Below are 27874 nucleotides of genomic sequence, written 5' to 3'. Positions count from 1 at the left end.
GGATTTGTAGATTTTAAACGTATCCCCGGAGAACAGAATAGATAAAGGACTGGTACTCTCTTACTGGAATTCAAAGAATTAAGATTTAGTGCATTTGACTCGGGTCAGTTTGTAATGGTACAGTAAACACAGTCAGCCCCTCTTATCTCCCTGATGTAATCTCAAAACAGGGGGAAACCCGTTACAATTTCTATCCTAACCCTGTTGCAACAGGTCTATCAACCCCATCCCCCCCCCACCCACTGAGACTTGTTGTCTGATTGCAATACCATTTTTATATGTTACATATATACATCACATATCCATATATTGATGTACATATGTTCGAAATATGTTTTAAATATAAGCAAAATAGGAACATGCATGATCAAAATTAAATATTGATAAAATCACTTTCTACTTAAAGCTTTTTACCTGCAAAGCATATATCAAACACCCACAAGTCATATAAGATACAAGATACCTTAGTTGCACAAGACACAATTAAAGCTACCTTAGCACCCTGTCACAAGGACGGCTGTAGTGGTGACGTCAGACCTGGAACAGAAACACACAGAGTGGTGAATGAATGAATTGCGCTGTTGCGCCGGTTTATTGTAAAATAAAAAGGTTGAACAAAACATAAAACATAAAATATGCACAAGGGCGGGGGCAACCCGCCACACACACATACCATCGTATTATAACATTTTACCAGGGAACAACCCTTGAATAAATATTAGAATTTCTGTCAGTCACTACAATACTTTGGGACATATTTTCAAAGCGTTTACTCCAGTCCTTATTAACTCCTATTTATATATCTTGTGTTGTTATATATATATATATATTTAAAGTAATAAAAACACACATTTAGATTACACAATATATATATATATATATATATAAAGTATAAAAACGCATACAGTATATGGAGTATAAAAAAACATATATGGAGAGAAATGTATGTTACATATACTAACACATAAAATCTTTATATTGAAAATACTATAAAATCGTCCCAATTTCATAACCAATCCATATAGGTATACACATAAAAACCAAATGAAAAAAGCCATATAAGTGTAACATATATTGCTTTTAATATAAGTAAAATATAAGTTATTTCCATATGGGATAACAAGAGGGATAAAGATACTTGTACAAAGCTATTTATCACTGTTTGAACCATTAATAATAATAATAATAATAATAATAATAATAATAATAATAATAATAATAATAATATATTTTTATTTATAAAGTGCCTTTCAAGAGACCTCAAGGCGCTGTACAACAGTAATAATACAACAAACCCAGCAAAACAAAAATAAAATCAACACCAATACAAAAAAAAGCACTTGGAGCAATAATAACAAATGAGTAACCAGTAAGCTTTAATTGGTCAGGCGTATTGATTAAGTAATTTACCGTAGCTTTTTATACAGCAAACATTTTTCATCCGCAACCTAAGTTGATGGTTTCTTGATTTTAATTGTTTTCCATAATCAATAAAGAAAGCGCCACTTGGAATGACGGTAATCATTTAAGTACAGCATTATCTGTAGTATATGGCTCATTAGGAATCTGTTGATTGATTCCACTGTAATATGAGAGGCATTCTATTTTGTTTTTTATTAATATGTCTGTTTCCTGTGCAACTCACATGCAATAAGTCTTTGTTAATTAGTAAAGGGAATTAAACCCAAGAGATACTGAACAAAGACCATAGCCTTGGAGCTACAGAGAACGAAGAGAGATTGTTTATTTTCAAGCACAAATTAGCATAATTGCCAGAAAACAGTATGGAGTAATTAAAAGTAATTACATTTTTTTAAAACAGCAGAAATTAGCAGTGAAAGTGACAGCCTCTGAAAGCTGATATTCATTCCCAAATGTTGTACAGATGGTCAGCCTCTCGGAGAACCAAGCTTTTGGTTTTAAGGCATTCTTTGCTTGCTGTTGTATTTCAGTGGTATAGATATAGATTACATTGAATTGACAAAGACATAGAGACATAACCATAATCCTGAAATCTATCCCAACCTGATCTGATTGTTTTTGGACATTGGGTCTCCATATTTGTAAAGGCCTTTCATTAATGCACAGTATATGATGGTTTATTTCCATTGATTCTTAATGTTTGTATTTGTTATGTTGCACAAACTTGTGTAAAATAAAGGTTTTGTATTTTATGAGTAAGAGACAGTGATTCTGGTCTCTGTGCAGATTCATTTTTTTCCAGACGTGTTCATATACAGTACAAACCAGACAATTTGGCTCGCATTGTAAATAAAATAAATTACTTTTGTACCGCCATTGGTTATATTGGGATCTGATCCCTTTGGGTGATAAGCTTCCTTTTATACTTGATAACTCACTTTATCCCTAATTTGAGGCATCTCCAAAAAAATGTAATGAGGTCATACAGATAGGAAACTGCAGTACTTCCATGAGACGGTTGTATTTTTTGAACGGTTCCTAGTTGGCAATTAAGGCTTCTAATAATATGCTTTCTCAAGGCCCAGGCATGATTCATTTCACTGTAAGACAACTCATAGCAGGGGCTCACGTAATGAGAGGACAGAAGATATCCTTTGAATTCCAGCAAAAGAGTTTGCCAAGTTTCAAGGTGGGTTAAAAAATAATTAGGGAGCCTCCTTATGTTAAAGCAAACCTCAGAACTGGCTTAACCTTTAATCATTATTTTGAATTTTTTAACTTCCCTACATGTTACACTCACATGACAGCGTGGTGCATAAGACTCATTTTTTCCAAGTGATCAAACCTTTTCTTCAGTCACTCTGAACTAACTAATACTGTCTGTTAAACCCACAAAGCACCAATTTTTCTTATAATGCTAAGAAGATTTTATAATGGAACTGGTTTTCTGATATTTCGGAGTGTGCCACAGTATGTTCGGGCTATAGTACTTAGTATGCTTAGTTTATAGTATTCTAAACAGTATACTGTGTTTGTATACAATGTCTGCAACCCAAAGATGATCAGTCATGTGCATTGTACACATTAAATTCCAAAAAAGTACAGGATATTTCTGGAAATAAAAGATCATGTTAAAACACAGTTTTAAGGGTCATATATTTTAGGAAACGAGGGGAAGGGTGTTGAAACAATTAGGTTCTTCTCTAAGACACAGCTTTGGATTTCATATGGAATTGCTTCAGTAAATAAATACAGCACTTCGTAGATGGAGGGTAGCAGCTGGAAACACAGTGTGCAAGTTATTTACTCTGTCTTTTAATTTGTGTCCAGACATTCACCCCCTGCTGCATCAGCTATGGGATTCAACAGGGAAATTATCATCACTCTTTTGCTTTTTTCTAAGATATTTTAAACAGCTTTATACTAGATTTAAAAAATTATACTCCTGCATACATAAACCTGAAAATGTCAAAATATTTTCATATCAAGACAGGGTAAGAACCAAAACCGGTTGGCTTTCCAGTTAAATGTAATTCGTTTTCTTTGGATCTACACCACTCATAATAGTGGTAACGTGTGTAGGCTTTGTTTCAGTGAAAGGATCCTATTTAAAGTTGTTGTTGTGTTTTATTGCAGCCAGATGAGTTGACAGATGCCCTGGAGATCAGTAACATTGTCTTCACCAGCATGTTCGCCCTGGAAATGCTGCTGAAGCTCCTGGCATTCGGCCTCTTTGGATACATTAAGAACCCCTACAACATCTTCGATGGGATCATTGTTATTATCAGGTTCATTTACACTGCCTGCTTTTTATTTTTCAGTTGTTTCAGAAAGCTGGCTCTGGGGACTAGGAATCATGCACTCTCAGCACTGCATCACAATTACTGGAGCGCTGTTTATTTGCGCCTTACTAGAACAGCATATTGAACTGTTTTGTTTTTTAATATAGAGAAAAATACAAAGTCCTTCCTTGTCAAACCAAAATGGCCGCTCTAGTGCACTGATAGTGTAAGGATTATTGCCCACACATTGTGAAACAGGTAACACAACAATAACGATTCATGACGTAGTACGGAACAGAAAAGCCAGAGCACTTATTGTTATGTTTTAGGTTTTTTTTTAAATCGCTCTTCCTACAGTGATTTAGAGGACAGAACTCAAACCCCAGTGCTCTAGAGCAGCCATTTTGATAGAGCTTTCAAACTGACTTTAAAGTTCTAAGTGTGAAAAGTTGTCAGGATGAAAAGAATGAAAAGAAAAATTGCAGGTACGCTATTTAAACAGTTGTAGCAACACGTGGGGATTTATAACGCTATATTTTTTGGAACCCCGCTACTTACTCTTTAAGTCTAGCACAACCTATTTTTGAGGTGGTCTGTCATCTATAAAAAACATGTGATGCACTTTTGTGGGGTATTCTTTCAGAGCCAACTAGTCAATTTCATGCTTTCACAAACAGATGACACAAATATTGAACATTGCAACACAGTCTAGAGCAATTGAAGTATAAATCTGGCATACTATCTGTAAAGGAGAATGTTGAAATGAAAGGGCTTCTATGAGCACATAACAACTGCAATAGCAATAGCCAGACTCAGTATTCAGCTGTCACATCTGTGTGTCATCTTTATAACCCATGTTTCTTCCTGTGTTTCAGTGTGTGGGAGATTATCGGGCAGTCGGATGGAGGCCTCTCGGTCCTCAGGACATTCCGGCTGCTCCGGGTCCTCAAACTGGTGCGTTTCTTGCCTGCGCTGAGAAGACAGCTCGTCGTTCTGATGAAGACCATGGACAACGTGGCTACTTTCTGCATGCTGCTCATGCTCTTCATCTTCATCTTCAGGTACTGAGCTGCAATGCCCTTGATTTACAAGAGTGTTAAAAAAAACTAAAAGAATGGAATGAACATTCTTACAGTAGGTTGCTGGTATTTCTAAATGCAGATGAACATTGTGAACATTTTGTACATTTTACTTTCTGCATGCTCCTCATGCTCTTCAATGCATCTGAGTTTCTGAAACTCCTGGGCAATTCTGTTGCAAATCTGTTATGCATTCTTCTTTTAGCATTCTTGGAATGCATCTTTTTGGATGCAAATTTAGTCTGACAATGGAAAACGGAGACACAATTCCAGACAGAAAGAATTTTGATTCCTTGCTGTGGGCGATCGTCACTGTGTTTCAGGTAAGACGAGCAACTCTGTTAATCAAATAATAAGTCAACATCTACAAGACCATGTGTTTATGGAATGGAAAAGTTCCAGTTATGATTACTTAACACAGAATGTCAATATACATGTTTGTTTGTCAGCTGTGCTGCAGTGCTATACAGGAAACTGTTGGTTGTTAGAATCCTAAGACAAGCTGGTATAAAGAGTCATAGATATTGACTCGTTGAGCTGCATATCGGTTGTTTCAAATCCTCACTTTTTTTTTCAACTGGCAGTCTCTATGGCAACTTTTAAAAAAGGGCCATGTGCCCTGAAACCGTGGTCGAGGGACCGGTTTGTGTTTGCAGACAGATGGCAGCTGCTTGCAGCTGGGAACCTAGTCTGTTTGGCTCATGCCCAGAAGACTGCAACTGAATGATAACTTAAAGGCTTATTTAGTTTTGTAAGTCCACCCTATACAGTACCAGCAACAAGCAGGTGGGAAAACACTAAAGGAAAGACCGATACTGTGCTGCTGGAAACCTCTGCATTGTGATAGAACAGTGTCCATGCATAAATATCCATTTTATTAAGACTAGCATTATGTACTGTATAGTAGAGGCACATGCATGTACATTTATTTTGATTGAGCTTACGATGTAACACTTACAGTACTAAGAAAACATTTCTAACAAAAGAGTCATGTCCCCTTAGACCAACACCTAGAACTAACATTAGAAAAGACAATCAGATTAATTGGGAGCTCAAGTCACAAATAGCTTTTCATTTCCATTGCTTGATAGTAAAGGGATTCATCAACTGAACGAGACACACTCATCTTGTGCAAGATGCGCTTGCAATCTAGTATCACTCAACACTGCTGTGTAACCAAATGGCTAAGATTATTTGAATAGCAGAGATTTTTTTTTTTTTGTTTGTAACAAATAGTATTTACATAAAAGGTTTGGCTTCCTAGTTTTAATTAGCCCAAAGCTATTCCATAATCATTTGGCATCAAAGAGCTGATTAGTTATGAGAGGGGATTTTCTTTTCCGTCTTGCTTTTAAACATAAATTACTGCACGTTTCTAAATATAAGGCACATGAGCCCTGCTTGACGATATTTTGATATGTATAGTCTGCAATGGCCTGGTCAAGGACATAAAGACATCTCTGTATTTAAAGAGATCTAATTTGAAATACAAAATAAATAAATAAACTCTAGTTCAATAAATGTATTAAAAAGCTAGTTGAAGCTCCCATGCATCACATTTATGTTTCAATGAATCCAGTGGAATATATGGAGTCTTTTGCCTTCTCCATCCTGTCAAATATCCTGTTGTACTTAAGGGTGTATATATCTCAATTAAAAATAATGCTTCCTATTGTACCGGTTAATTCATTCACATTTGATTTTGCAGATCCTCACTCAAGAAGATTGGAATGTGGTCCTCTATAATGGAATGGCATCCACTTCCCCCTGGGCTGCTCTGTATTTTGTGGCTTTGATGACGTTTGGAAATTATGTGTTGTTTAACCTGCTGGTCGCTATTCTGGTGGAAGGGTTTCAAGCAGAGGTAAGATTTATTTATTTATTTATTTTTAATTAAATATTCACCGGCAGTTATCATCTTCTTATCCCTTCACTCTGAATGCAGTTGTCATTAAATAACTGCTCCTTCATTGTAGGGGGATGCAAACCGGTCTGACACAGATGAAGATAAAATGTCAACAAACTTTGATGACGAGGACAAATGCAGGGACTTGCATTCATCAGGTACAGTAAGCAAGCTAAGTTTCAAAATGAACTATATCGTACAGCAATGGGGCAAGTTTATCTATACAACTAAGGGTAGTTGTAAAGCCAATGAGAGATTTGAAAAAAGAATATATATATATATATATATATATATATATATATATATATATATATATATATATATATATATATATAGATAGATAGATATTGAAAAAAGAATATATATATGCGTTTGGTCTTCTATAATGGTGCTTCTTAAGTGCTGTTTGGCAAAGACAGAACAGTCAAGTTTGACTGCCTTTGATTATCACAAAAAAGGTTAGATATCGTTCTGAAGAGGGGTCCTCAAGTGGCTCACCTAATAAAAGCATGGCTGTGCGGTGTGCAGGGTGAGTTGTGCAGTCAGGGGAGCGCAGGTTCACGTTCTGGCAGTGCGAAGTTGCTGGATTTCGCTGGGGATTCTGGAGGGAGCTTCGCATTGGCTCTGGTGCTCCAGTGGGTTAGGGAGGCAAAATCTGAACTGTTTCTCCTCATTGCACCACAGCAGACCCTACTTGGCCAGGCGCCTAGTGAGCTCAGGCAGACACCAGCAGGGCTGGCCTTTGTCCTCCAGAGGCTGGTAGCTTGCTGACATCTGCTTTCGAGTTCCTGGGTGTAGAAGAGGAAGCTGGCTTGGTCGTGGGATCGGAAGACGCCCACTGAACCATCAGTTACCCTGAGCTGTGTCGAGAATTGCTGTGGTGAGGAGAAAATAAATAATTAGATACTCTACACTGGGGAGAAAAATAATTGGGCACTCTAAATTTATATATATATATATTTTTTTAATTGTTCAGAAAGACTTTTGCTTCGAATAGGAGTCTTACCACAAAAACCTGCACACAGACCCTTCCTAATTGTTTTGTAATGCTTGTTTCATTCAGTTCTCTTATTGACTAGTCTCCATCACTCAGTGTTTCTGCTATGGTTCGATCGTAGCTCTGGGAAGCAGCTGAGGCATTCTATTTCTATGTGCTCTTGATCAATAGAGTGTTTGTCTATTTTCTAAAAGTACAACTCATCTTTTACTTTTACAAAAACTATTGATTTCTGAATGTAGCTTTTTTCTAAACTATAGCCCTTTACTTTTTAACATTTAGTTGTATATATTTCATTAAACAGTGTCAGATCTAAATACTGCTACTGATAAAATAAAACTCAAACAGTGCATGTGAATCACTTTGGTGACTTTCTGTCGAAAAATAAATAAAACACCAGAGATTGTCCTATTGAGTGATTTCAATGACAATGGTTCAGATTCACCAAGGTTAAGATACACTGAATAGACCTTTTTGACTTTTAGCTTTCTCTGTACCCACGTTTTACTTGTATTACTGTCCCTTAATGAGGAGTTGCCAGCTGTAATGGGCTCCCTGTTTTCCAGAATTGAAGATGTATTCTTTGATGATGACCCCTAACGGACATGTGGACTCACGTGCTAGCGTAGCCCCGCCCATCATCATGCGCACTGCTGCCACACCCATACCGACGCCCAAGAGCTCGCCCTTCATGGATTCCGTCCACACCTTCAATGAGTCAAGACGGGCCAGCAGCTCCTCCATCGACCCCAACGCTTACGACCAGAGGTCCCTGGTGAGTGAGAAACAGATCCACTGGGCTGGTTAATACTCATGTGTCTCCAAGTAGAGTCAGAAAGATGTGGGATGTTTAATAGGCTGTTGTGACTGGGAGTTGTCATTATGTTTGCATAGCACTGACACTTATTATAAAGTGTTCTTTCATACAAGTTTTACATTTTTCAATCTCTGTTGTGTTTCCTAGACTTGGATCGTACTGAAAGCTCAGTCACAGATGAAGCTCTAAGCTTGGCCCAACAAAAGCTGTCTAACTGGAGCTCAATTACAGAGGCCTTTATACTATCATTCTCCATTACCACCCATTTGATGATTGACTGAAAGAAAGGGACAAGCTAGCTTTGAAGTATATAATATTATAATGTTTAAAAAGTGGTGAATCTTTATACCGTCCCCTCTAAATCTGAAGCCCATAAACCTCCTCTAATGCAGACCTATTTATATGTTATCGGTCATGATAATTAAGATTAGAACCAACAATAAATCAGGACCAAAGGGACTAATATAGAGGTTAAGGCAAGATCTTTAAAACAGACCCCAAGAATGGCTTATTTGATTTCAGAGCAGTTTTTGGTGCGGAAAATGTGAATCTTTTATATTATGGTAGACAAATCTCCTTTTTTTAACAGTTTATTGTTGTGCCGTTGAGCACATAATGACAACCACATTTATCAAATAAAATAACCTGGCAGTGGCATTCACTGGTTTATCAAAATGATTTGAAAGGCCATAGTGCATGAACAAGTGCTATAGAAATGCAAGACAATAAGTTATTATTTTAAAAGAAGCGTTATTTATTTATTTCTTAAATCACAAAGCTTATGCAGTCATTTTCATTTTCAGTTTTGACACATGAGGGAAGCTTCATGGAGATACCGTGCATGCTTGAGCAGCAGTTTAACCATGCCTATTGAAAAGCATGTACTTCCTTCTCTTCACAGTCCAGCACCCGCAGCTCCCCGTGTGCCCCCTGGGGCTCGGCCAGTAACTGGGGCAGCCGGCGTTCGAGCTGGAACAGCCTGGGCCGGGCTCCCAGCCTCAAGCGGAAGAACCATTCCGGGGAGCACGAGTCTCTGCTGTCTGGGGAGGGCCGGGGCAGCTACGAGGATGAGGATTCGGATGGTGACAAGTCCAGTAAAGCCGGCAGTGTCTGTGGTGCGTCACTGCAGCACCATGCGGAGTCCTTGGATGCCCGCGGCTCTCTCGACCTACCCGAGCTCCTGCAGATCCCAATGTTGCGCCACCACAGCATGGTCGAGCACCAAGACTGCAACGGCAAGGCCCTCCACATCCCTCACGAGTTCTTCCTTCGCGTCGATAACCACAAGGACGAGCCCAGTGACTACGATGAGGACATTGACGATGTGAGTTCAGCTTTATACCCAGACACACTGTCACATTTCACAAACGAGAAATACAGAGGTATGGCCTCTGTAGATTTTATTTAATTGATTAGATTAGAAAGGCAACATGACCGATACAGAAATTTCTCTGAACTTCTGTAAAATAACGTTTTGATTTTCGTGAGATACGTCAGTTTGGCCTCAGGGCACATGTTGTTGAAGCTGACACCCTGGGATCCTTCAAGAAGCTTCTTGATGAGATTCTGGGATCAATAAGCTACAGGCAAGATGGGCCGAATGGCCTCCTCTCGTTTGTAAACTTTCTTACGTTCTTATGTTCTTAATAAATTGTTATTAATCACTATGTTGAAACTCAGAAACACCACCCAGTGAATTTATTAGGTATTCATGGATTTTTTTTTGTTTGTTTGTTTTTTTTCCAGGAGATTATTATGTAGTTTTATCACGCAATTAGTAAGTAAATTGTGTGTGTGGTGCTCAAATTCCATATGGTATCTGTGGGAAACAAAAACAGAGCCATCTTTAAAATCTGTGGAGATACCAAATTTGTTTCGTTATTTCACTGTGTAAACTGTGTGGCTAGTTATTGCAGCCAAACACCCATTATGAAGGAGGTATTGAAATTCACATACATGTGTGACTGTGGAGTTATCTAAATGGAGGGTATTTGAAAAGAGGCAAATGCTATAGTATAATTGACTTAATAAAGGTATACTCTGACAGTAATTGGTGGCTTGATGGGTGGAAATGACCTTTTAAATTCAGTAATAGTATTCAAGCCATCAGTAGGCAGTGTGTTGGAATACATTTACAACAGATGCAAATTAATTAGAAGGCTCTTGAAAACAATTTGAATTCAAATGTGTATTTCCTCATTTCAATGTGAAGGATTACAGGCATGAGACCAATGGGCCTGAATAGCATGTTCAAATCTGCTATCGTTTTGATTCGCAAAGCTTTAATATGCTTTAATGTTAATGTTAATGCACTTTCTAGCTTTACAATAGCATAATATTGTTATATATATATACATGTGTGAGTTTGTGTGTATATATATATATGTATTTGTATTTTTTTTGGATGTAAAGTAATTGTTTGGAATTATTTTATTGTTATTTTATTGAGTGGGGTTTACGTAAGTCTCTCTTTGTATTAGTGCTTGCACTATTGAGGTATACCTATGCTGGCACAAAGTAAATAAACTAAACATAATAGCTAAGCTTATTCCAGGTCACAGCCTAGCACAAAATTAATGGATTAAAGTGTATGCAAAGAATCAGTGTGGGGTGTCTTTCAGTGTAATGATGCCATTCACTATTCTCTTTGTATTCCTAATTATGGTTAATTGAGCTCTTTCTAAAATGTGTATAATTGCATAATGTGACATTTGTGTTTTACTTAATTAATCAGGTGAAATGGAACACAACAACTGTACAACAAATCCAGTTATGACTTGGAACAGGGTTTGTAATTGCGCAGGAATGGCATGCTGTATAGTAGGGCTCCTTACTTATGCAATACTGGCTTGTCTTTTACAGAGTTACTGCTTCAGGATCAGGAAGTTGCTTGAGCCGTACAAACCTGAGTGGTGTAAAGATCACGAGGACTGGTCTCTATATTTGTTTTCTCCACAGAACCAGTAAGTGGTTCTTTTTTCTCGCCTCTTCTGACCCACGTTTAACCCTGGTATTGATCTGTTCCTTCTTACCAGCTTTAGGAAGGCTAAGAAAAATTACCATATAAATTGAATTGGATCTTTTCAAAAACAGATCCAGTCACCATTTGAGAAAGGCATATATTATTTAAATTGTTAAGCATTTTCTTTCTTCACAAAGGACAACCAAGATTAATTCCTGTAAAGAAGAAGAAAAACTCAAAGCAAGAGTGCCAGTTGATCTGAAAGCTTTGACTAGGCTATTATTTGTGTACCTTTTATTGCAATGCAGCAATGGGATATTGGATGACTTTTTAAGTATTCATAAATAAGAGCTATTAAGTTTTCAAGAGATTCAAGATGTCTCTAATGATGAGAAATCGTTACAATAAGAGAATGCAATGTTAACATCTTTTAACAACAGCTTTTGTACTTGCATCTCCTTTCCCATTGCTTTGAAACAGGAGGCTCTTAACCTAGGGCAATAATCAGATATCTCCCTCCTTAAAAGAAACCGCAATATGAAAATAGAGTCTGAGGTACCAATTCAATTCCCATTTTATCTGTAATGAAATGTGAAGAGGAATTACAACTACCTGAACTAATAGGTGACCCGCTCCTACCCTACCCTACATTTATGTTAGCACCACCTGGTGTGGAAACATTGTAATTATGCTGCTATTATTATTTTAAAGAGATAGTGGTTATTGGTTAAATGCATGTTTTCTGCACACCTTTATACACTTGTATGCGGTATGTTATAGATTACCAGTTTATAAATAAATCAGGCACACAATTTAAAAACACAAATGTTGTAAGATTATTCAAAGTATAAAGTCACACTTTTGATTTTCAGTTTGGTTTTACACATGTTCCATTTATGATCACTGGAATATAAAGTTGACGACATAGGCAATTTCTTATCAGATTAATAATTGAGAGGTATAGAGACTCAAGAAACAAGAGCTGATCTATATTTGATGTCAAAATAATAAAGTTCAACTCCACATTTTGAATGTGCTGTAATCACAGAAAAAGCAGAAAGACAGTTATTGAAATATACCCAGTTTCAAAATGTATAGGCGTTCAGAGCTCCAGACCCCCTCTCCACAAACAAAACAATTCCACAATTCCACAAGCTATCACACTTCTCTCCTCTCTCTCTGTCTCCCAGGTTTCGCGTTATGTGTCAAAAGGTTATTTCCCACAAGATGTTTGACTATGTGGTTCTTGTTTTCATCTTCCTCAATTGTATCACCATTGCACTGGAGAGGCCTGATATTCAACCTCACAGCACAGTAAGCAGTATTACTTTAATAATTCTTTCCCCAGTTCTGACCTCCAGCATGACACACCGCAAGCCTTCATAACTGTTGTCTTGGTTCATGTTCCAGAGGAATGCTTTTTCAGATGAGCTTCAAGATTTAGTGTACTCCAGTCTATCATTAACTCGATGTTACAAAATGACAAATTTAGTTAAAGACGTTTTGATAAGCTTGCCTCTTGGCTTCCTGCCAGCAGAACCTCAATACAATCAAATAGAGCTATCTGCTATTTAAAATTATTGAATTGAACATTGATTTCTGCTTTAAGAAAAGAGCAGTGGTGCAGTTGGAATAGCACTGTATGTGATAACTTGATTGGTAGCTTTTCTAGATATTGAACATAACTACAATTACCAATGTTATAATGATTTTTTCATCCTTTTTTCATGCTTCTTGTTTATAAAGGAGAGGGTGTTTCTAAGTGTCTCTAATCACATCTTCACTGCCATTTTTGTTACGGAAACGACAGTTAAGGTAGGTGTCTTTCTTCCTATAACGTAGTTTTACTTATTGGTTGTTACAGTTTAAAAATTGGGATTTTCAGAACAGCATTGCCCAAATTTGATTCAACTTTGCATTGAAAGGTATAGCAAAAGAAGTTATACTTTGAGGTTAGGTCACGGTGACCTCCTGATTCGTGTTACTGAAACACCTGATTGACTCAGGGATGGAAATAAGACTCCCATTGCATAGCAGTTTGATCCATTCCTGGTTTTACTATGAGTTTAATAAGACACGCCTGAGCTTGTTACCTATAACCTGGAATGGGTGAAACTGCTATGCAATAGGAGTCTTATTTCCATCACTGTTGGCTGAACTACTGAAGGCCTTTGGAGGTCTGGTATTGAAATACGTGGTTACATTATGATGCGCTATTCAACATGCTATAGATGTAGGTCATGATGACCTACTTTTTCATGATGTCATAATGTGTTATGTGTTGATATTATCCATAGCACTGACATACCTTTGTCATTTACATATCTGTATGTTTAATGCAGTAACAGTTAATGTTTTACTTGGCAGCTGAGCAAACAGCAAATGTTCATTCTAATTTACTGAGAGACCTCTCCTGTGGCTTGGTGAATGTAATTACCACTAGGGGAAAATTGAAATGATGATCGTTTTAAAAAGAATTAAAATGTATATCAGTATCTGCCAGCTTGAGAAAGCCCAGATAGGTTTATCTAGGGACAGGGGAGACACAGTGCTTGATTTTGCTGTCTCCTCCAGCTAGAGAAAGTGTTAGACTTTCACTGGAGATACCAAACAACCAATAGCATCACAGCTCATTTAGCAAGGTAGAATTCCTCTGTTGGTTCTTCTCATCTTCTCACAAGAGTCTCAAGTATAAAGCAAATACTCTATTAGATATAATAAGTGTAGCAAATTGAATAGTGTTTCCTGGCAGCATTCCCTCAATATAATGGTTTTGTATCAATGCCATATATTTTGTTGGACAACAATGTGTCAGGACATGTTCTGCGTGGAAATTGCATTGTGTACTCATGTGAGAAGTTGACTACCAAAGAAAACAAGCACCCTTAAATTGAATTTGCATACCACTTAGTATACAATTAGATTACTAAGTATAGGAGCAAAAGTTCAACTGCAGCTGAAACCAAATGATATAAAACATGTTTTAACTCTGTATACAGGTCTGTGAAAGATAACTCCACTCAAAACTACAGATACATAGGCTTCTAGGTTTAATGGAAATGCAAAAGCAAAATCAGCTGTAACATGAATTGAAACTCTAAATCCAGTTTAATCTTGACTACGTTTCTTTTCAAATTACTGTAAAAAACGTTGTATAAGTCGATTTTTAGGCATTTTTCAGGGGCCCTAAAAAGGGGGGAGCAACTAATACACCAGTGCGACATTGTACCAGTGCCACAATGGGATTACTACAGCCACGGCTCACACAAACGTAACTGTCACCAACCCAATTATTTTTTCAGGATCTACGGCATTCAGGTCATGTTGTAGGTAGAAACACAAAACCACTGTTCTAATTAAAAGTTTTAATTCGTTATCACAGTACCTTAAATGCAAGCTTTCAGACTCTTGACTGACCTCCTCTTGAGTCAGATGCTTGTAAGTGGAGAATAAAAATAGCTACTGGTCAGAGCTGTCCATCTCTGTGAATTTCCTTATTCCCACCCTCCCGAACCATTGATTTGTGGGGGGGTGTTCTCTGTTTGAAACATACGTTTTTGTGGCTATTATGTCCTGTGCAACATAATTGATTTAAATCTATCGTTGATCCACTTTGAATAGCGATTGTTTAATTTATTTTAAAGGTCTGGTGTCTCTTGAGGTTGTGTTGTTCCTCATACACCTACTGGCAGTGCAATGTTTCTCATCGGTGTCTGGCATGCTTACAGGTTGTTGCTCTGGGATTCTTCTCGGGTGAGAATACCTACCTCCAGAGCAGCTGGAACATTCTGGATGGGGTGTTGGTCTTTGTCTCAGTAATTGATATCATTGTCTCCTTGGCCTCTGCTGGGGGAGCAAAGATTCTTGGGATACTTCGGGTTCTTCGACTGCTGAGAACACTCCGGCCGCTAAGGTGAGAGCTGGACCTCACTTTTCCTCATGGAGTTTTCTTTGGACTAAATTTATTAAGCGCTCTTAATTTTACATGCCACTCCATTCATGGCATGCATGGCTGGAATACCTTCTTAACCCTGATCACAGCCTCCTGTTGTCGTCCAGTCAGTTTTAAAAGCATGTTTGGACGTGTGATATGCTTTACTGTGATCACTGGAAAAGGTGTTTTCATTGAAAGGTGATACAGAGAAGGCATGCATTACATGGAAGACAATTCAAACAACAATCTTAGTTAAGTAGGAGAAATTCTGTATTGCAAAGGAAAAGCAAGACTTTGTTTACTCCTTACTATCATTTCTTACAGTACACAGGCCCAGTATCCCAATTCTCCTGTCAGCAAAACAAATAGCAGAACTACGGGTCATGGATTGATCAGAGTGCTCACTGTAGATTGGTGATCCTTATATGGAAGTGGCCTAATACAGTTTTGATTATTATTAGTAAAGGATTGGAGTAAATTATGTTTTCAGTTTTTAAGCACTATAGTAAAATAAATTACTGTTATTTTTTAATTAGTTTGGTCAATAGGACACAGGAGTACATTCTTTCATAATCTTTGTTTATTGAGAATATTGGTGTCAAGTCATTATTCTGTTTCCACATGGTAGCTCACAAGGGAACTGATGACAGATAAATGAGAAAGTACATAGTATCTTCAGTGTTTATTGGCACATCTAGATGTGCACATCATAATGGTGATTTATCTGACAATTCTGATTTTATTACGTTGTATTATTTTAATATATTAGTTAAATGTCATAGCCACATTAGTCTCTGTTTTGATCATTAAAATGTATTGTGCTTCCACTATTTTAAAAAAATGACACAATATGAAAAGAAAGTTCAGCAAGGAAATAGCCATCGAGAGAGAGTTGGTTCAGGCCTTCAAGGATTCCTATATCTGCAAAATAACTTTAGCAGAGAGCTAATTTAATTTTTCTCATTTGATATATTAATTGTGTTAGACATGAATAAAACATGTCAAAAATATATTAAACAATGATTACGCTGTAGTCATGCAAAGATGTATCATATTTCCATAAGGAAAATAAAACTAGTAACGATGTAATAAAACTTTTATTAACATTAATGATTAATTATCAACTCATGATAATGGCGTTCCCTGTTCTTGTAATTCTTGGGGTTTATTATGAATAAGTGTGGAATAACTAAGTTATCAAATTATCAAAACAAACTATTGAGCATGTCAAGCAGCATTCAGTTTCTGTACACGATGAGCACTTGTTGACACTGTGGCATTGTGATTCCTTGCAGGGTCATTAGCCGAGCTCCAGGCCTCAAGCTGGTGGTAGAGACATTAATAACGTCTCTTCGGCCCATTGGTAATATCGTGCTGATCTGCTGTGCATTCTTCATCATATTCGGTATCCTCGGGGTGCAGGTACAGTACCAATAAGCATTAATTAACTATGGGGTTCAAGTCAAGTTTACAGTGCTAGCAGGAATACACTGTAGCAGCGTCTTTCTTTTTTTTCTTTCATTCTTTCAAGCTGTCATTGTTGAGGTCAGTGTGCTAAACCTCAACAATGTTCAATGTGACCTTCCAGAATAGGAAATCGTTTTAACTACTTGTAAATGGTTTATGGGTTAACAGTTTGTAAACACACAAATCATTTTAGGCATGTGCATTAGGCATGTCCTTTTCTTTTTTGCATTACAACCTCAACAGCTGTCATTGGATTTACTTAACCAGCAATAGTATTTAAAATCAAAACCTTACAAGCTGTTAGTTGAATTACCGTTTATTTTGCAGCTGTTTAAAGGAAAATTTTACTACTGTGATGGATTTGACACAAAAAACATAACCAACAAATCTGACTGCCTGCAAACAAACTACCGGTGGATTCGGAGAAAGTACAACTTTGACAACTTGGGACAGGTATGGGGGATATGGAATGATTTATCAATGTGAAATGTGTAATAAAGAAAAACACAACAGAATGTGATGACTGGACTAGTAAATGATATACTAAGTGAATCTAAACAAGAAGTACAGTAGAATACATTAGTCAAGAGAACTATGCTATTTCATACCCATATCAAGGTATCTGTTCATTTAACTGAAACAGTTGCAGTATATTATAAGATTATGAGCTAAGCTCTAAGGAAGCGAGTATATATGTGTGAACTTTGCTTTGCAGGCCCTGATGTCGCTGTTCGTGCTCTCCTCCAAGGATGGCTGGGTGAACATCATGTACGATGGTCTGGATGCCGTGGGGATAGATCAGCAGGTACGATGATTCAGAGTCAGGGATGTTTAATAACATAACCCCTTTACTGTACCTCTTGAATCGCCTGTGCCTCACACTGCCTTTATTTAAGTAGTTGGAATGTAAATGCATTGTATTGTTGTTGCCTGGTTCTGGACAGACTATAGTATCCAAAATGGTTGGAAGTTAGAGTGCTGTTACTCTTGTAGTGGATTGTTTCTTTAATTGTGTAATGACCTTTTAAATCTATAAATGGCTAACAAGATAATGAATAATACAGTATGCAGGGGCTGATGTGGAAGACTACCAAACTGCAGTTACCTGCAGTTTTAATTTAAGTTGTTTGAGTCAAGTACAATGAGGAAATGCCGCTGTGAAACTGGTCAAAATCCTTCAAGGTTTAGGTGTCATATCTATTTCTTCTCTCCCACACTGCTTCCAATTAGAGCACACCAAGCTTCATCTCCTTCATGCTGCTCTTCTCTAAGGACAACGAATGTATACATTGTTTTAGGATTAGAAAGTTGGCTGTTATGTGTCCGGTCTTGGGTTCAAATTGTTCTGTTCTTGTATTTGTAGTTCTCCTTAGGCTTTATTCCTTATCATTCTAGCTTTTTTTCCGATGGCAACTTGGCCCCCAAAATACCGAATTAGTGGCCATAACTGTTTTAATTATCCCTCATTATATGGGACATTATAAACTTTCTCAGTCCTGGTTCAATGTTTTAGTTGCCTTACACTTGGATGTCATTCATTCCTTATATTATAAAGTAATGATTTTATTAAAAAAATGCATATACAAACCAAGACATTCCTAATGAAGGGGCCTGTGGTTCTGTATTTTCATCAGCTTAGCAAGTAGGCAAGCAATGCATGAATCGAGTCTTGCAGAATGTTATATTCTAGTATTGTGTATGCTAGTCCTGCTGCTAAGTCATACCCCCAGTATCCACCACCTGATAGGAGAGACATTTGGAACTCCCTGTAGTCTGTTGACTGTCAGATCTGATATCTGTGTATAAAAATCAATGCACTATAATACAACACCTACTGACAGCAATATGTCCTTGAACATAATAGACCTTACCTTTTTCTTTAAAATTGCACTTGTCTTCACTTCTTCTATTCCACTTCTGGAGAATTGTTTTTCTCCTCATTTGTTTCTGACAGCCTGTTAGAAACCACAACCCGTGGATGCTGCTGTTCTTCATCTCCTTCCTGCTGATCGTCAGCTTCTTCGTGCTCAACATGTTTGTGGGCGTGGTGGTGGAGAACTTCCACAAGTGCCGTCAGCACCAGGAGGCAGAGGAGGCACGCCTCCGAGAGGAGAAACGTCTCCGGCGGCTGGAGAAAAAGCGCAGGAGTAAGGAGATATACGTGTCTGGTCGGTAGAATATCTTTCTGAGCCCTGCCTGCTTCCATAATCTGAAAATAAAACAATTGTAATCTGTCAGAACTGTGCCGAGAGAAAGAGATAGAGAATGAAAGAGAGTGATAATAAGAATCTTCTCATCATGTTAACATAAAGCATGCCCCTGCATGCCACACACATGCTGCATGAGGGCATGGCAAAGCAGCTGGCTTGAAAACGCACTACTGAGCAGGAAAACAGGAAAAAAGGTCATGCAATCCCAGGTTCTTACAAAATACAGTAACCTAATCTAATGTACAAAACAGTTGGCTTGATTTATCTTTCACACTTTAGAAAGAAAAGAAAATGACAAAACCCATTCCTACCATTAGGCTGTTGCCGATTTCCTATTTAATTGATAGGAGAAGAGAGCATAATTTACGAGGCATTCAACAGTTCTTCATATTGGCCAGGCTGTGTCTGCTAATTATGATGGTTCTGTACCTGAATTAATGTTGGGTTTTGGATGTGGATAAAATGTGGAATCTATCATTTACATTTGTTTACTGCAAATGAGTGTTAGAGATAGCTGGTAAGGCTATCTTCTAAATGTGGCCTATACTTCTAAAGTTTATATGGAATTGCTTTTGAATGGCTCTAGAATTAAATGATACCACTCAGTCTCCTGAGTGTAAAACACAGTAAAAACTAATTAAGGCCTTGGGCTAGTTTGGACTTTTCAGAGTTATTACAAGCACCCACAGCATAGCAAATACAATTATTTTTTTCACAGATGTGACAAAATCACAAATGAAGAACCACAACTGGTTAACTGAGAAAAAGGGAACCCTCAGTAGTTCTATGCATGGTTTATAAACTGGAAAAGATAAAAGCACACATTGCTCATTGTCAGTGTTTGCTGATGAAGACACTTAAACCTTGAAGTGACAAGACTTGTGATCGATATGGGCTTCAAACATACATCCTGACGCAGTCCTCTGTATGCACAGCACTTAAAATAATTAATTCTTCTAATTATACAGGTGGTGATTTAATCATGCCTGTGACAGTGCTCCGTTCAGTTCAGAAAGCCAGGTCACTGTGAACCACATTGCAACATCTTTCCTGTTTAGAGGGGAGAGCTGAGATTTATTCCATGAAGGGCAGTGGGTGCTTACATTATTATGTCCCTATTGTAATTTTTTTTATTATAAATTCCATACATAAGGTAAGCATACTAATGTTTACAGTGTTCCTGTTGCCATACATGTGAGAGATGTTTGCAGAGTTAACTTTGCTTTTATTGACAGTTCCACGGTAGGCTAATGTGTTTAAGAAACAGCTCATTCCACACAATTTAAACCAAAGTGACAACCGGTAATGTAGATTAAATTAGCCCCTACATGTATTTTAATGCACACACAGGCCCCCAGGATGGAATACTAATGGTAGGTTTTCAAGTGTGTGTTGGTTTTTTTCCAGTAAGGTAGTAAAAGAACACCCAAGCACATTGGGGTCAAGAATGTGCAGATATTTGATGACCTTCTGGTCTGTGTGAAGTGAAAGTTTCTCCTAAGGTTTTTTGAAAACCCTGAGTAACCTTCAGTTTGCTTGTGCAGATACATAATTAATTGATTTGAAGTGTTAGCTCTCTCTCCATCTTCCCTGTGTCAGCGAGTCCACCAAGAAGATCTAAAAAGCTAAAAGCTATGTATCTGAATCCCCATAGCCCTGCTGTTTTTAATATCGCTTCTGTTGAACCTCATAGCAGGCTGCTGGAAGCTGTCAGTCTGCCATCACAGTTGCTGATCTGCCAGCAGTGCACTTTAGTAACAGCTTCAGGTATCAGGACTGTATAAAGGCTTTATAGCATATATAGACAGTATGCAAAAAAACAGCAGAAAATGTGCCGGATTAAATACAGTCAGATGGTTTCACAGACTTTAGGTGAGGTAGTCCAAGATTAACGCTAATCTGGGTGTCCAAATGTACATGATGGACTTTTTAAGGATGTGTTGCATCTTGGTAGCTAGTCGATTTCTCATGGGAAGATCATGATCAGACATGCTGTCCAGTGCATCCCCAGGAAATACACTAGGATCACAGAAACTGACATATCAAAGAGAAATCCCCTAGATGAGTCAGGAAGCAGGTAAACAACATAAATAGAAATATATCAAAGAAATTACAAAATGAGATTGCTAAAGTCTACCAGAAGCCATAACAGTAGTACAGTATTTGCTAGATTTTCAGTATATGGAAAACTACAAAGCGGCATGTAATTCAATATGTTAACATAACATTATTCAGCAGGTTTTCATTCAACTTTATGAAGCAAAATTAGTTAATTCTATAGGATGATGCAAAACTTTTGGCCACAGGTTTAGTTAATTCTATAAATTAATCACCTATAGGCTCTTCCATTGTAGCACTATACATCCCACTGAAGGAGTTATTCCACCACTGCAGTCAATAGCACTGGAAAGAAACAGTGCTGTCTATTGAAAGAAACAAGCAGTATAATATGGCTGTACGGCGTGCTTGCACAGTGAAAAAAAAAGCGGATGGCACTCGTTTTCGTCTCTCCTGAGTTAGTTCAGGGGTTGCCGCGGTGAGCCAGCTTGAATAATAATTGGCCATTCCAAATTGGGAGAAAATTGGAAAATGAATAAAAATAATGGTTAAAAAACAAATAAAATATAAATGTGGTATAAAAAGCTCTGTGAACACTGATTGAGTATGGTCATTATTACAGTAGTATAGTAAAAGAACAGTTATTACAGTGTAGTATTGTGTGGCAGTTCAGGTCTTGTGTATCACTTGTCCATCCTCCCACAGTATCCTGTATATTAGCTGTAGATTTTGACTTTAAAGAACAAAAATAGTGTTTGCTTTTGGAAATTGCATTTTTCTAAACATCTGTTTATAAGTGGCAGACTCAGAAAGATGGTTTGTGAAGTGTGTTCAGTGTTGATGAGAACTCTTATGTATTTATTTATTTTTTACTGTATTACCTGAAGATTCCCATCTGCCCTAAACTTGCAAGGCAGCAACGCATGTTAATTTGAATATTGCATGCCTTAATGCAACAAATGCAGCAAATGCATGGGACAGATGCATGAAACATGTAACCAAATAACTTTTTTAGAAATTAAAATTTTTGTTTCTTTATAAGAATTGGATTGGGCTATGCTTTAATGATCTTTTAAATAAGTAGCAAAGCAAATATGATTAGTGAAAGTATTGACAGGCAATGGTGCAACAAAAAATAAGTACAAGAGATTAATGTACTTTTATTGTTACTGTTTTGGAATCTAAATAAAGTAATTACAACAGTTGATTAGCCCCCGGGCCTGTTTGCTTGAAAATTTGACAAACAGTAGTGCTTTGAATAATGATTTTGCTTAATAGAATTTAAAATTATGGCTGAATAGTAGTAATAAAACTGTAGCCTTTTGGTCAGGAGCTATGGTAGTTTGGGTTTTTTAAACTACAATGAGCTGTTTTTCTATTTTTCCATTCCCAGGATCACAAACCAATCTCTACAAGTTTAACAAAGTGATAAATAATGCTGTAGGATTTGCCTATTCATATCTTTATTTTATTTTTTTTAAACTAGGTGGTGAAATTAATATATTCCCAATTGTACTTGCTGGATGCTAGGTGGAAATTCACAATAAGTGGGCAGGAAATGTTTAAACGTAATATATATATATATATATATATATATATATATATATATATATATATATATATATATATATATATATATATATATAATCATCCATCCATTTGGCATCTTGACCGGAGGGTCGTGGGTTCAATCCCTGGTAGGGGACACTGCTGCTGTACCCTTGAGCAAGGTACTTTACCTAGATTGCTCCAGTAAAAACCCAACTGTATAAATGGGTAATTGTATGTAAAAAATAATGTGATATCTTGTAACAATTGTAAGTCGCCCTGGATAAGGGCGTCTGCTAATAAATAAATAAATAAATAAATAAATAAATAAATAAATAATAATAATAATAATAATAATAATAATAATAATAATAATAATATTAATCTTCTGCTAGTCTCTTTTTATTGTGTAAGTAATTTGGCACTAAAATATTCCCAAACTAAACCCTGAAGATGAACTTCATTGTTACAGATAATTTGTACATCAAATTTGTTTAAGTCAAAATGCTATTTGAGGAAAATCCTGATGCATTCCACACTTAGAACCAATAACTGCAGTGTAAGCTGAATTCACATGGGAAGCCGCTTATTGTTAAGAGTCACAGAGCCAGCTCTGTTGTACAGTATACTGCTGGTTTCTGATGTCCTGTGCTGTGTCTTCTTGTTTATAGAAGCCCAGCGCCGCCCGTACTATGCCAATTACTCTCCTGCCCGACTCTACATCCACACTTTGTGTACCAGCCACTACCTGGACCTCTTCATCACCTTCATCATTGGGATTAATGTTGTCACCATGTCCATGGAGCACTACCATCAGCCAAAGGTAAAAGCAGTGGCTACTGCATGAAAATGGGGCTGTGAAAAAGTGAACTGTGATGTGGCGTGGTGCAGCATACGGCAAGCCGTTTACATTAAAACATCATCATTGAATTTTTGTGGCAGTTTCTTAGGAAAAGATGATGCATATATAGCTAATGCAATGTAAAGCAAAACAAGCTAAGGTACCACAGTAAAGCATGCAGATTTACCACAGTACAATGTAATTAAAAGTGTCATACATTTAAGAAACCACTGTGTTTGACCACCAATGGATTTATATTTAGCAACATGGCTAAGTGAGTTAATGGAAAAGGTGCTGATTATATTTAAAGGGAAACACAAATCAAACAAACAATCCAAAAGGTCTATGAGGGACCTGACAAGATACATGAAACGTCAAGCTAATTCCCTGTGTGCTTTATGGATGTTAAAGATCCGGTGGCCCTTCTCAAAGGCCAGAGGTGCTGACCCTGTTCCATAGTCCATTCCCCTGAGAAACTACCACAGCCCCTCAGCAATGGACAGGTCATTCATTAGTGTTCAAGGTGAGGGTTTAGCTCTTTAAAGAGCAGCTGTTCAGGGCAGTACATTTTTGTGATGTCTTGAAGGATACATCCATTCTAATTTTTATTTTATTCTATTTATTTTATGTACTAACTATGTACAATTTTAATCCCAGCTCTGGTCATTTTAATCAAGCCCTAAAGATATGTATTGTAAGTCTGCCTTGTAACCCTGACACTGCTTGACTGTAGTGATTATTCGGTGTGCAGCATACCCTGCAAACATTTCGGTGGCAGTAGGACAAAATCTAATGTGGACAGTGTCCAGCAGGTGTGCTTGGATTGTAGGACTGGGGGGTAATAGACATTAAATGCAATCATTAAAATGCCAGTGGCGCCACAGTTCTGTATGCAGATTAATCACTGATACTCTGCTATTGAGTTCTCTGGTACAGTCACAGTTTTTGTGTTTGTATTTCCCCACAGTCCCTGGATGAGGCCCTGAAATACTGCAACTACGTGTTCACCATAGTGTTTGTGTTCGAGGCGATCTTAAAACTGGTGGCATTTGGGTTTCGAAGATTCTTTAAAGACAGGTAAAATGTCATGTTATGTTATCGGAGGAGGTTTTTTTTTTCTTTTAAGTAAACCGGTTGATTTTTTTTTTTTTTTTTTTTTTTTTTACAGGCTTGTTTAGAGTAAACTTCTTTACAAACTTTGTAAGTTCAGGCCCTTGGTATTTTGGCATCCAAAGTAGTTCATCCACACCAATGCACAGCTCAGCTCAGCTCAGGTCCCTAAGCAGCAGGGCTTTTCCTTTTACACTACTTATCTGAGATACACTCTGCCGACAGATCCTCAGCAGTCTCTTTCCAGCTTTTAAGACTAGTTACTGTGACCTAAGCTGTCGTTATTTTTGTTATCTACACAGGGCCTTGACACACACATACAGTACATGGAAGGCACTTTATTAGATCAATTCAAATGTGTGTTCTACCTTGGAAATTGATTTATTTTTAGTTTAATACTCCTGTGTCAAACAGACAGCAAGCAATAAACACTGCATGATTTGGAAGGGTTATTCTTGTTTGATGTATACCAGGAACGTCCTTGTGTTTATAGTCACCCGTGCTTAACAACCAGTAATCCTGGAACAGAATTATCATTTTTCAATACAAGTGAATGACAGAGACCCCTTCAATTCCAATGGAGACAGGGTATTTCAGATTTCCCTATAGTTATGAGCCATTTTAGAAGTGCATTTGAAGGTCTAAACATTTCATCCATGTCAAGGGTTCAGATTGGGTTAAGTTGTTTTCAGTCGTCCTACTGGGGAAAACATGGCTTAAACAACCCACTGCACAGTTTTCCAGAGGTCAGAAATATGACACCTTGCTTTTTTTAAATTGCCATGTACAGTGTATAAAGATAAGATATATTTGTAAGCAGATAATGTGTTTTGACTAGTGTTACATAAAAGTGTTGCCTAAAACACAATGCTTACTCAGCCATACTCAACTGAACTGACAGTTACTTCGGATCACGACAGAAAGAAAGTTAAATATTCTCGCAGGGCTTGAGTTTGTTGCCTCTCACTTCTGACTACAGGCGTCTCTCTTTGTGCCCTTGGAGGGTTTATACTAATGTATTTTTAGTTTGATGGTACAGTACATGATGGATGGTATATTTCTTAACACTGTGTGTGTGTGTATGTATTCATACATCCTCTTACTTCTGTTCTGAACTGCGCATACATGTGTGCTAAATGTAAATATGAGAAATGCCAGCACCCATCATGTGCACAGTGTAGTTACACATACAACATGCTGGCCTGTGATGTCACAGGTTTGAACAACACTGCTGATTGAGAAATAGAAGTGTCAACAGGTTAATAAGATAGACGAATATAAAAATCATTTTCCAGAACATTTGAATGTATTTATGCAGGACATATAAGTCGACATGCAGCTCTTTTTACAGGGCTGTCCTGTTTGAGGAAATGAGGGGTTTTTATTATTATTATTATTATTATTATTATTATTATTATTATTATTATTATTATTATTATTATGTATTTATTTTTTAGCAGACACTCTTATCCAGGATGACTTACAGTTGTTACAAAGTATCACATTACAAAGTAAATTAACCAGTGTACTGTATGTATTACCTGCATTACCTGGGCATGGTCAGCTCATAGCAGTGTAAAGAAATCCATCTTGGACAGCTCAGGGCGACAAGATGAAAGGACAGCTTATAATAATACCTGCTCTGCTCTTGTTGCTGCCCTAAAGCCATATATTTAATTTTGCTCAGAACTATGGAGGGGGCAAAATGACAAGAATGACTGTTATTAGTAATGTGATGAATGTCTGAAATTACCTCGGGTCAAAAGTGGTACTGGGGGGAATGGGAGCTATGACAAGAGCGGCGTCTTTGAGTGGCCCTGGCAATCTAATTCAATACTCCGCAATGCCTTTGAAGTACAGCAGCATCTCAAAGCTGCTTTACAAAGCATGTGAATGACAGGCCAAGGTGAAGGGAACTGGTGCAAATGTAACGTTAGTATATTTTATTTCCGTGCCAGTTGTGATGATGGTATAATTGCTATGGACTTTACTAGGAATCAAGCCAAGATCCTCAGAATTCAATTCAAATGTCGTCGCTTGGCATAATCTGAATTTAGAAATTCCTAGAAATTACCTTTTCCAAAGTGCCACACTGACTGAGTGCAGGGAGAATGTCAGATCCATTCAGTGTCGGTCTGATTGATTTGATTTGGATTTTATGTTTTTTTTTATTTATTTATTTTGTAAGATTAATTAGGAGTGATTGTTTTCTATTGAATGATTCTTTGAATATGTTAGGAAATTTTCGCATGTATGTAGAATTGATCAGTTTAGCTTCCTTCATTTAGTCTTTTTTTTCTTTTTTTTTGGACAGATGGAACCAGCTGGATCTGTCCATTGTACTTCTGTCCATAATGGGAATTACATTGGAAGAAATTGAAATGAATGCCTCTCTTCCAATTAACCCAACCATCATCCGCATCATGAGAGTGCTAAGAATCGCAAGAGGTACAGCTTTTAATCTGCTATTTTTCTGTTTGGCATCCTTATTTGAGTTTTGTATTATGGCACACTGACATCAATATATGTGTTGCTTGCACATTTAATACACATTGTATAAGAGCTTTAACTGACTTAAGCATGCTTAATATTTAAAATACAGCATTAACAAAGTGAGTGACCAAACTAAACAAAAGCAATAACTTTGTGTATGTGATATAACTAAACAATTGCAATTTTACATTTTAAATATGCAGGGCACTACTCCATGATTAAGTGTTTTTTGGGGGGGGTTGAATACTTATTGAATCGATTGCAAATAATAATATTGATTTGACTCTGGCCACATTCTGATCATTATTTCTTCTGATGGAATTGGGCAGTATATCACTTGTGTCCCTCAGAGTTGATTGGTTTTGCACAAAGCAGTCAAAGTCTCAAAATAACAATGTGAACATAAACCCTGGCAAAAACCTTTTTCACAATGCATGCAGTAATGGATTTCTGATTTCCTGTTTTCTCAGTTCTGAAGCTATTAAAGATGGCAACTGGGATGCGAGCTTTGCTGGATACAGTGGTGCAGGCGTTGCCTCAGGTAAGGATCATGCTCTGTGAAAAAGGTGTGTTTGTCTGTCACTCTATGATCGCTTGAATGTATCTACAGAATCTGTAGCTCACACGTTGGAATGCGGGCTTTGCTATATTCTTCAGTTTAACCATGCAAAATCTTTAAATAAACACGAAACATATGTAGCTTTATCTGTTTATGCATCCAACTTTCATCTATTTATTGGCAATAAAA

At 37.2% G+C, this 27874-nt stretch overlaps 1 protein-coding gene across 2 annotated transcripts in view; it reads left to right on the top strand.

Moving 5' to 3' along the window:
* LOC117431071 (voltage-dependent T-type calcium channel subunit alpha-1H-like) overlaps positions 1-27874 on the top strand; it is a 126747-nt gene that overhangs the window by 92103 nt on the left and 6770 nt on the right. Inside the window, exons 11-29 of one of the 2 annotated variants that reach the window (XM_058995945.1) lie at positions 3559-3710; positions 4580-4765; positions 4989-5106; positions 6492-6647; positions 6760-6847; positions 8253-8461; positions 9405-9827; positions 11366-11466; positions 12656-12779; positions 13212-13280; positions 15194-15378; positions 16695-16821; positions 17194-17319; positions 17582-17671; positions 18821-19013; positions 23354-23505; positions 24491-24600; positions 26948-27081; positions 27597-27667. In XM_058995945.1, coding sequence (XP_058851928.1) covers positions 3559-3710; positions 4580-4765; positions 4989-5106; positions 6492-6647; positions 6760-6847; positions 8253-8461; positions 9405-9827; positions 11366-11466; positions 12656-12779; positions 13212-13280; positions 15194-15378; positions 16695-16821; positions 17194-17319; positions 17582-17671; positions 18821-19013; positions 23354-23505; positions 24491-24600; positions 26948-27081; positions 27597-27667 — 2814 coding nt within the window. Of the gene's footprint in view, positions 1-3558; positions 3711-4579; positions 4766-4988; positions 5107-6491; positions 6648-6759; positions 6848-8252; positions 8462-9404; positions 9828-11365; positions 11467-12655; positions 12780-13211; positions 13281-15193; positions 15379-16694; positions 16822-17193; positions 17320-17581; positions 17672-18820; positions 19035-23353; positions 23506-24490; positions 24601-26947; positions 27082-27596; positions 27668-27874 lie in introns of both variants that reach the window. The other variant, XM_058995944.1, reaches the window with a different exon arrangement.

Source organism: Acipenser ruthenus, chromosome 22 (assembly GCF_902713425.1).
Source record: "Acipenser ruthenus chromosome 22, fAciRut3.2 maternal haplotype, whole genome shotgun sequence".
NCBI lineage: Eukaryota > Metazoa > Chordata > Actinopteri > Acipenseriformes > Acipenseridae > Acipenser > Acipenser ruthenus.
Note: the sequence above shows the minus strand (reverse complement) of the source record. Positions and strands in the feature narration are given on the sequence as shown.